Source organism: Nicotiana tomentosiformis, chromosome 3, assembly GCF_000390325.3.
Source record: "Nicotiana tomentosiformis chromosome 3, ASM39032v3, whole genome shotgun sequence".
NCBI lineage: Eukaryota > Viridiplantae > Streptophyta > Magnoliopsida > Solanales > Solanaceae > Nicotiana > Nicotiana tomentosiformis.
Genome location: NC_090814.1, coordinates 138,076,347 through 138,087,786, shown reverse-complemented (window position 1 = coordinate 138,087,786; position 11,440 = coordinate 138,076,347). Strand labels below are relative to the sequence as shown.

General features: G+C 37.6%; 1 protein-coding gene and 1 non-coding gene across 2 annotated transcripts; one reads left to right on the top strand and one right to left on the bottom strand.

Annotated features, from left to right (window-relative positions):
- Positions 1–2,181: 2,181 nt before the first annotated feature.
- Positions 2,182–2,288, top strand: LOC117276958 (small nucleolar RNA R71). The gene has a single exon (XR_004507225.1). It is a non-coding gene; the product is annotated as a small nucleolar RNA R71 (small nucleolar RNA).
- Positions 2,289–5,583: 3,295 nt separating this feature from the next.
- LOC138908557 (uncharacterized) lies at positions 5,584–9,780 on the bottom strand. Its single transcript, XM_070199235.1, has 4 exons — positions 9,390–9,780; positions 8,435–8,568; positions 8,071–8,338; positions 5,584–5,684 (listed from the first exon to the last, which is right to left on the bottom strand). Exons 1-4 carry the CDS (start codon positions 9,778–9,780, stop codon positions 5,584–5,586), a joined length of 894 nt encoding a protein of 297 aa, XP_070055336.1.
- Positions 9,781–11,440: the final 1,660 nt, after the last annotated feature.

The window sequence follows — 11,440 nt, the reverse complement described above, 5'->3', positions numbered from 1 at the left end:
GTCTGCAATTATCCAACCAATTGCATTCTTGCACTCTTTCAACACCTACAAAAGTTGTTCTACCTGCACATCTAACAAACCAGATGAGATAATAACAGGTAAAATCGAATTAAGTCCCAAGAAAGCATACATGAGGTGAGATGGTAGCGGTTTCATCTCCAATTGTGGTGGTGCTTCGATCAATGGCTTGGCTGGAGGGTTCTTTCTTTCTTCAGAGTGTAAAGGCTCGAATTTGAGCTCTCTTTTCCAGTACTCTTGCCCTTGAAGAGCCAACACCCATTCCGCCAAGTCCTCACCATTACTTCTTCTAAGTTCATAAGGCAGGTTGTTAGAGGGTCTTTTGCATTAAGTGCCTCATCATCTTCCTCCATGATTACATCCACCGCGTCTAACAAAGAGCAATTTGCAAACTCACTGGGTCGCCGCATAGACTTTTGCACATTAAATGTTATTTCTTCATTATTTAACCTCATCTTCAGCTCCCCTGTTTCACAATCAATCAGAGCTCTCCATGTGGCCAAGAACGAACTTCCCAAAATTATGGGAATCTCCTCATCAACCTTGCAGTCCAGAATGACAAAAATATGCTGAAAACACGAATTTTCCAACTTGCACAAGTACATCATCAAGTATACATGATGACCTTTTCATCGTTCGGTCAGCTAGTTGCAGTAACATGGATGTGGGCCTTGCTCTTCCAATGCCTAACTTTTTATAGATAGACAATGGCATCAGATTTATACTTGCTCCCAAATCACACAATGCTTTGGCAAATGCATAGCTACCTATGGTGCATGGAATTGTGAAGCTTCCAGGGTCGGATAACTTCTCAACTATAGGTCTTGACACAACAGCACTACAAGTCTGTGTTAATGTAACAGTTGCCAAGTCTTGGAAGTCGAAGTTACGAGACATCAAGTCTTTCATTATTTTTGCATAACCGGGCATCTCCCTCAAAGCATCGATTAGAGGAATGTTTACCTGAATTTGCTTCAGCATTTCCATGAACTTTTTATACTACTCATCCTTCTGATATTTGGCCAACCTCTGCGGGAAGGGTGCTGGAGGTTGCTTCTTTCCTGTAGCTTGAGTTAGATCCTGCTCAGACACTTTTTCTAAAACCTTCTCTTGCACTTTCTCAGTCTCCTCCGCAACCTCTTTTTCATTGTTTATTTCCTCTTGGGTTGGTTGCACTCTTACTTCTGTTAGCCCAGTTTACTCATTTAACTCAATTGGCACTGACACAAGTGTTTCAGTTAACCGATACTCATGAGCAATTTCTTGCTCTAAATCAAGATCTCTACCATTTCTCAAGCTCACCGCCATAAGAGGCTTTGGGCCTTACTCTTTTGGATTGACATGGGTGTCCGTAGGTAACGTCCCTTAAGGACGATTGTGAAGGGCCATGGATAATTGCCCTAGTTGAATCTCAATGCCCTTGATAGCCGGGTCGTGTGACATTATCTTTTCTTGCATTTGGTGGACCTTTTCTTCCATTTTCCTGCTGGCCCCAATGAGTTGTTGCAACATTCCTTAAATTTTAGATAACCAATCATCATGCCTTACTATCTGTTGTTGTTGAGGTTGTTGATAAGTTAGCTGCTGATTTTGCTGGTTGTATCCTTGTTGCCTTTGGTAAGGTACTACTTGACCTTGTGGTCGCATAGCTCCAAGATTGTTGGTGTTATTGTACTGTTGTTGTGCTGGTCTATACTGCTAATTTTGCTGCCCCAATTCTGACCACCTTGTCTCTGACCTCTATAGTTGCCTGCATAGTTCATGTTCTCTTGATAGTTCTGGTTGTCACTTTCACCACTCCACGAACACACGTATGGTTGGTTAATACATGGTGTACATAATCCCCCATTAGTCGTGTCAACTATGTGTACCTGCTTCTGGCCTAATTCATCAATCTTCTTGGTGAGGATACTCATTTGCGTCGTCAGAGTGACCATATTTTTTGCTATAGAATTGTTCAAGTCCAATGCTACTGAGTGAACTATAGGGGTAATTGTGGAGTCTCTTGTCATCCATCCTGAGTTTTGAGCCATTTTATCTAGAAGGACCTTACACTCTCTAAATGACTTGCTAAAAAATGCTCCACCTGTTGAAGCATCAACATTGGCCTTCAAGCTATAGGCCAATCCCATGTAAAACCGTTGTCCCAACATCTGATCTGGAATTCCATGATGTGGACACTTAACCAGCATACCTTTGAACCTCTCCCACGTTTCTTGTAGTGTTTCAGCTGGTTTCTACCTGAAGCTTAATATCTCATCAACTTGCTTGGCAGTCTTTGTCACACCTCCTTTTTTCCCGAGGGGATAGGGGAAAGGAAAGAAATGAATTTTTCAAATTTAAGTGACATTATTCAAAATAGGATTATTTATTTAATTAGAGTCACCACTTGAGATAATTATTATGGTGTCCCAAATTACCGGTTTATTTGAAATCCCAAATCGAGGAAGTTTTGACTCTGAATTACGGTCTGCGAACACAGAAGATCGGGTAAGGAATTCTGTTAATCCATAAGAAGGTGTGAGGCACTCCTGGATTCCGTGGTTTTAGGACGGTCGCTTTTAATAATTATACCTGGCTTAACCAAATCTGGATATTTTAGGTTCTAGGGAACTTTGTGCACTTTTATCTTAAACCGCTTTTAATTGCTTGATTATTTGTAATTATGAAATTATCTTGAAACGAATCTCGCGTACGTGTATTCGTTTTGATTGGTGTGTCATGAATCATGTCACGCGTACATGTACACAATTAATAACACTTTATTATTTTTAAGATTGTTCTGTCAAAGTTGCACGAACGTATACTTTGCCTTTAATTTCGGAAATCATAATTATGTCACGCGAACGTATACATAATCATGATGATTTAATTAATTAAAAGTGCGCCTAAAGCATTCTAGCGCATTCATGATTTATTTCTTTCCTAAGTTTGAGATTACTGTGAAGGCCATGATTTATTGATATAGAATTAGGGAAGAAGTGGTATGATTCAATTATTCGAAAATATTCATTATAGAAATAGGAGAGGAACGTTTTAAACTTATGGACTCTATTTATTTTAGCGTAAATCCTTCTAAACTCAATATAGTCCCAACGACCCAAATCAGTTCTAAATCCTCATAACCCCCTTCGTTAAAATGGACGCATAGATGCGAGCAACAACTCGGCCAAAAATCAGTTGTGACAACTGTAAGCAATTAATTGCAAAAAAATGAGTCAAAGTTTTAAAAGAGAGACATTTAACTAATTACATTTATGACACCATTTCTTAACTTTAAAGTAGGATGCAGCAAACCAATCTAGCTCTCGAAGCTATTTTAAATAAAAATATTCACCTAAAATTATTTCAAGTTATATTAGGAACTCATTTAAAGCACTAGAATAATTTTCTAGATATGGAGGGGAGGACGTTAAACTTTCAGGAAAGAAAAAATTCCCATCTACTTCTAGTTACCTATGACAATACCTTAAGTCAACTTACTTGCCTAAATATCAAATATAATTAACAATCTTACCTAAATATTTAAAATAACTCCAGCCATACTTCTTTATTTTTCAAGACCAGACAACTAGCCAAACTAGTAAGTTACAGAAGCAATTTAAGCTTATAACAAGGATGAAGGATTTTTTGACAGAGACTTAAGATTGACATTCACTCTTTGAGTTAAAATGCATTTTTTTATTTGAACCCATAAGCATAATTTACTGAAAAATGTATTTCTTTTTATATCACACCAACTTTATGTTAGATCTCAATTTATGTTTGAATCAAAGGTGAAGTACAAGAGGTGTGACATAAGACAATTACTAAATACCAATTGTGTTAAAGAAATGGAGATCCAAATAAAGTCGTTTATACTCCAGAAATTTTGCTAAAGAAAAACAAAGAAGACAAGGACATCAACCATATTTATCAGAATACTCTATCTCTTTTAATGGCTCTTCTTTCAAGCCTTTACTTATAATAAACAATATTAAGAACACCGAAACTAAACGTTAACACGACTAGAACTTCTCAAATTCTTATACCATAAAAATGTTTCAAAAGATAATAGTATCATATCTAGCAATATATATAAGCCAAATATTAAAGAAACGGGAAGGAACCTTTTGTGAAAATCAACAAGATAACAGTTACAATTAACTGATTTCAGAGTTAAAATATGCTAACTCTTCAGCAACCTCGAACGAAAACCTCGACGTCAAAACTTCTTCAACTTGTTTTAACAATTCAAGAGAGAAAAGATTATGGAAAAGATAAAGGAATTCTAAAAAAGAAAACTAAAGAATAGCTCTTTCAAAATAAAACTATTTTTTTTACTGCGGAAAATCTCCCTCCCCTTCTCCTCATGTGCCAAAGAATCTATAAAGGATTCTCCAGGATGTGGTCATTGGTATTTTGACGTGAGGGAGTGGGGGAAGTGGGGAAAGGGCCGTGAGGGAGTTAGGATTTGTGGGGAGAGGAGACGTGAGGGAATGGGGAAGTTAGGGATTGTTACTATTTTTGTCTCTCTTTTTTTTTTTTTTTTTTTTTTTTGTAAGAGTCATGGGATATGTGACATTGTTTTAATAATAAAGTTTACTAAATTTTTTGAAAGTTACGGAAATTTAACTATATATATTTTTTTGTATGTTTTCTTTTAGAAGTAAATTTCAATTAAAATATTAACACAAAAAAAGTTTACTCATATATATATATATATATATATATATATATATATATATATATATATATATATATATATATATATATATATAAGAAATCTAACTATTTATATATAATTTAAATAATAGTAAGAAAAATACATAGCTTATTTATTAAAATTCTAATTAAAAGAGATCGTGTATATATATATATATATATATTATTTTATTTTTGTAAATTTTCATTTTCTCTTTACAAATAGAAATAAAATATGTTCTATAACTATTTATATATGTGTGTGTGTGTGTGTGTGTGTGTGTGTGTGTGTGTGTGTGTGTGTATTATACCTAAGAAACTATTTACACTAAAATAATATAGAATTTGGATGTGGTCAAAAAATTAGTTGTTCACAGCATGCCCCTCTTTGCTTGGAAACATGAAGAGTTTTCAGGCAAAGAAAATGAACAAGGTGACTGATTTTTGACCTCACTATTATTTAAAAAGGAAAAGAAGATAAAAGAAAGAGATGTGACCGAGCCTTGGTTTTAGGGAGCCTACATATCTCGGGTTATAAGGGAATCAGGTCATGTGTAATTCAAGTGAAAGAAGAGTGACGGAGTATGCTTAGAGGGAGAGTCGAGTGAAGTTCCGTCGAGGTTCCGATCCGCGGTTCCTACTATTACATCAAAATAAAAAGAAAATTACATATACTATTACATCAAAATCGAAGAGTTACAGAATTCCTATCTAAAAGTCATCTGGAGTCTAGTCTTGATTCTTGAGTTGCTTCTCCCATTGACTTTAGACTGAAACTTGATCCTCTCGATGCAACAGACTATGAAATATTCTCACAGCTTGTTCCTTGATCAGATGATAAGAGGATGGATCTTGAGACTCTATGTCTCCGCATGTAATATGTCAAAGCTTGTTGCGGCTGGTAATAAGATCAAACGTTCCACTTTCTCTGGCAAGAGATGTAATCTTATTTTTGCACATCCAATCCGTGCTTTTAGAAAAACCTACAAGTCATCACAAACAAACAAAACGTACAAAAAATTTCTACCCTAGTTTGCACTAGGAAAGTTTTGTGAGTTATTGAAAATACATAAAACTATCTTTGCTATTGCAGAATAAAGAATTGAAAAGGACACATGTTTCTCTCTTCTTTTTTTTTGAATTATAGGGGATGTCGTACCCTATGTTTTCAATAAGAAATACAACCAGGGGATGTAGTACCCTGTGTTGGCAATAAGGTGAGGCTCTTGGCACTCTAGGATACTGCTAGGGAATGTCGTACCTTATGTAGGCAGAAAATAATGCGACCAGGGGATGTAGTACCCTGTGTTGACAATAAGATGAGGCTCAAGGCACTCATAGGATGCTACTAGGGAATGTCGTACCCTATGTTTGCAATAAGAAATGCAACAAGGGGATGTAGTACCCTGTGTTGGCAATAAGATGAGGCTCGAGGCACTCTGGTGTGCTACTAGGGAATGTCGTACCATATGTTTGCAGCAAGAAATGCAACCAGGGGATGTAGTACCTTGTGTTGGGAATAAGGTGAAGCTCTTGGCACTCTGGGATGCTACTAAGGAATGTCGTACCCTATGTTTGCAATAAGAAATGCAACCAGGGGATGTAGTACCCTGTGTTGGCAATAAGGTGAGGCTCTTGGCACTCTGGGATGCTACTAGGGAATGTCATACCCTATGTTTGCAACAAGAAATGCAACCAGGGAATGTAGTACCCTGTATTGGCAATAAGATGAGGCTCGGGGCACTCTGGGATGCTACTAGGGAATGTCGTACCCTATGTTGGCACTAAAATGCAACCAGGGGATATAGTACCCTGTGTTTGGCAATAAGATGAGGCTCGTGACACTCTAGGATGCTACTAGGGAATGTCGTACCCAATGTTGGAAGAAAATAATGTGACCAGGGGATGTGGTACTTTGTGTTGAAGATAGGGTATTGATTCCCTATAATAAAACTAAGAATAACATGATTACATGTATATTGGAAGAAAACTAAGGATTTGAGAACTTCATTTGGTGGTGTTCGTCTTTTCACGAACTGTTTCCTAAAATTATTTTGTTCTTGTTCTAAACAAAGAAAAATTCGTTAGTTTTAAAATGGTGGTCAGTTTGTGGCCTTGATTTCTTGGGCGACTTGACCTTGCGTCCATTACACTTGTTAGAAAAACTAACTTTGTCGATAGTCGTACGAATCTTCGGGAGATTCTGTCTTTACTTTTTGGAAATCTTCTTTCTCAACATCAAAACCAGACTATTTTGTGCCTATCACCACTTGTGTTTATGATGCAAACAACCTTGCTCCCAAAATAACTTTTAACTGAGTAACTTTTGTTGAACCTTGAAGCATTGTTCAGTCCTTCAAGCCTTTTGCTCGCCAAGGAAAATTACAGATGGCTTTATGTCTTTGCCCATACAGTTTATGCCCAGCAATCTTTGCTTTATATAACGGGGAAACTGTAACCAATTTTGCGGCCTTTTCGTTGCTTTGCTTTGACAAAATTAGATTGAAAGGGACTCAAGAAAGTAATGCAAAAGAAAACAAGAAAGTGAACTAACAGGTATTACAACTTAATCAAGAAGTGTCCCTTTCAGGGGAAAAGAAAAAAAATAAGAAAGGACTTATCTGGAGGAATAAGCTGACTTCAATGAACATGACATGCACTTTGGACTGGATGTCTGATCCGTTTGAACCGTCTAATTCTCGAAATCTAATTATAAACTTCACTTTGAAACTGAGTTCTTTGTCTTAACCATGGTTGTGCCAGGATATATGAAGACCTAAATCGATTAATGATGCCCTTTGTGGATTTTCTCCAACTGACCTCTCTCATTTGCCTCTCTCAACTCATCATTGCCTTATAGTGCCCGTGAGGTTTTCACCAATAAGACTCTCTCATTTATCTTTCTCTCTTTACAATGGCTGAGGAATCACCCGTAGTATACTGACTTAGCATTCTCTAAAGTTGATCAGAAGGTCTTAGCAGGGAAAGGTAAAAAGAACTATTCAACTGAATTGCAACTTTTGGAACCATTTTGATGGACCAACCATCGAAAATAAAATAAAACCATGCCCCGGTTTCTTTGAATATTGGGGAAATACCCAACAGAGCCATGTCATACATAGTATCTCTTGATCGCATCTGCGTTGACGGATATTTCAGTCACCTTTCCTTCTATATCTGCCAAGTATAGAGCTCCTTTTGACAATACTTTCTTGATGAGGTAAGGACCTTGCCAATTTGGGGCGAACTTTCTTTTTGCTTCTTCCTGGTGCGGAAAGATACATTTCAAAACAAGTTGTCCTACCTCGAATTGTCTTGGGCGCACTTTCTTATTGTAAGCGCGTGCCATTCTTTGTTGGTATAACTGACCAAAACAAACTGCCGCCAAACGCTTTTTAGCAATCAAATTCAACTGTTCCAATCGGGACTTAACCCATTCAGTGTCCTCAATCCCTGCTTCAACAATGATTCGGAGAGAGGGAATCTCAATATCAGCAGGTATGACCGCTTCAGTTCCATTAACCAATAAGTAGGGTGTTGCGCCAACTGATGTACGGACAGTTGTCCGGTATCCCAAAAGAGCAAAAGGCAGTTTCTCGTGCCATTGTCTAGACCCTTGGATCATCTTCCTAAGAATCTTTTTGATGTTCTTATTCGCAGCTTCAACAACTCCATTAGCTTTGGGACGGTAAGGAGTAGAATTGCGATGCTCAATTTTAAATTATTCACATACCTCCTTCACCAGATGACTATTCAAATTAGCAGCATTATCTGTAATAATGGTTTTTGGAATACCGAAACGACAGATGATGTTAGAGTGAACAAAGTCTACTACTGCTTTCTTGGTAACTGCTTTCAATATAATAGCTTCCACCCATTTGGTGAAGTAATCAATTGCAACCAAGATGAATCTGTGCCCATTTGAAGCTTTTGGCTCGATTGGGCTAATGACATCCATTCCCCAAGCAACAAAAGGCCAATGAGCCGACATAGGATACAACTCTAAAGGTGGCGAGTGAATCAAATCACTGTGAATCTGACACTGGTGGCACTTGCGAACAAAACGAAAGCAATCTGTTCCATAGTAAGGCAATAATATCTTGCCCGAAGGATTTTCTTTGCTAGAACATATCCATTCATGTGCGGACCACAAACTCCCGAATGCACCTCATTCATAATCACTTCAGCTTCTTTGGCATCCACTCATCTCAACAAATTCAAATCCAGAGTTCTTTTGTATAGGATTTCCCCACTCAAAAAGATACCATTAGAGAGTCGCCTAATAGTTCTCTTTTGATCCCTATTAGCATGTTCCGGATATTCTATTGTTTTCAAAAACTATTTAATATCATGATACCATGGTTCACCATTTGGTTCTGCTTCAATTGTATTGCAATAACCATGTTGATACCGAATTTGAATTTCTAATGGGTCAATGTGAGTATTACCCGGATATGGAAGCATTGAGGCTAGGGTGGCCAAGGTATCAGCTAATTCATTGTGAAACCTGGGAATGTACCTGAATTCGATGGACTTGAACCTTTTGCTAAGATCCTCCACACATTGTCTATATGGAATGAGCTTGATGTCTCGAGTCTCTCAATCACCTTGAGCCTGCCGAATAAGCAAATCTGAATCTCCCATCACCAACAGTTCATGCACATTTAGATTTATTGCCATGTTCATACCCATGATGCAAGCTTCATATTTTGCTGTGTTGTTTGTACAGAAAAAACGAAGTCGCGCCGTAGCAGGGTAATGTTGCCCAGTAGGTGATACCAGAATTGTCCCAATCCCTACGCCTTTGATGTTGACAGCCCCATCAAAGTATAGTTTCCAAATTTGACTGTCATCTTGGACTACTTCTTCAACTAAATTAACCTCTTCATCTGGGAAATATGTGTTCAAAGATTCATACTCATTATCAACCGGGTTTTCTACCAGATGATCAGCCAAAGCTTGTGCCTTCATGGCAGTGCGAGTGACATAAACAATATCAAACTCTGTGAGAAAGATTTGCCATTTTGCCAATTTGCCTGTTGGCATCGGCTTTTGAAAGATGTACTTCAGGGGATCCATTCGGGATATGAGGTAAGTTGTATAGGCCAAAAGATAATGCCTAAGCTTCTGGGCGACCCAGGTTAAGGCGCAACATGTCCTTTCCAAAAGAGTGTATTTGGCCTCATAAGTGGTGAACTTTTTGCTCAAATAATATATTGCTTATTCCCTTTTGCCTGTGGCATCATGTTGACCCAGAACACAACCAAAGGAACTATCCATTACTGACAGATATAAAAATAGAGGCCTATCAGGTTCCGACGGGACCAAAACAGGGGGATTTAACAAATATTCCTTGATCTTATCAAAAGCTTCTTAGCACTCATCTGTCCACTTGATAGCGGCATTCTTTTTCAATAACTTAAAATAGGCTCACATATGGTTGTAAGCTGCGAGATGAACCTGCTAATGTAATTCAACTTCCCGAGTAAACTCATGACTTCTGTTTTGTTCTTCGGGGGAGGCAGCTCTTGAATGGACTTTATCTTGGAGGGATCTAACTCAATGCCTCTTCGACTAACTATAAAACCCAAAAGCTTCCCAGAAGAAACTCCAAATGCACATTTGGCTGGATTGAGTTTGAGATTGTACCTTCGTAGCCTTTCAAAGAACTTTTTCAAGTCTTGCACATGGTAAGCTTGTGTTCTCGACTTAATGATCACATCATCAACGTACACTTCAATCTCTTTATGCATCATGTCATGGAATATGGTATTCATGGCTCTCATGTAAGTTGCCCCTGCATTCTTCAAACCGAATGACATGACCCTATAACAATAAGTTCCCCATGGAGTTGTGACAGAATTTGGTGATATCCGGCATAACAATCCACAAAAGATTGGATTTCATGTTTAGCACAATTATCAACAAGGATATGAATATTGGGTAAGGGAAAGTTGTCCTTTGGACTTGCTTTGTTTAAATCCCTATAGTCAACACAAACTCTGATTTTCCCATCCTTCTTTGGTACTGGCACAACATTTGCTAACCATGTAGGGTATCGGACGACCCAGATCACATTTGTACTTAGTTGCTTCGTGATTTCTTCTTTAATCTTATCACTCATGTCTATCTTAAACTTCCTTTGTTTTTGCTGGATTGGTGGAAAATTAGGATGTGTGGGAAGCTTATGGACCACTAGATCGGCTTTCAAACCCGGCATGTCATCATACGACCAAGCAAATACATCTCTGTACTCGAACAAAACTTGAATTATGGCATCTCTCGTCTTTTGTTTAGTATGAATGCTTATTTTTGTTTCTCTGGTTTCTTCAGGACTTCCCAGGTTAATTGCCTCAATTTCATTTAAGTTAGGCTTAGGCTTATTCTCAAATTGATCCAATTCCCTTTTTATTTCTCTAAAAGCCTCATCTTCGTCATACTCAACTTCTTGATTCATTATTTCGAGATTAGACAGTTTTTTAAGATTTGGGCATGAATTTCGCGTGCATGTTATGTTTTTAAAGCCAGCATTATCGAAACTGAAAATGATAAGAAATTAACAAAAATTAGGAAAATAAAAAGATAGAATTTTACTACGAAAATGGAACTTCATTTTATTGAATTTGAAAGGATAGAAGGGTTAACATCACAACAAAGCAATTAAACTAAAATATGTGGATTACAACCCTTAAAAGAATCCAAAAAAAAAAAAACAGGCTACCAAGACTCCTTCCCGATG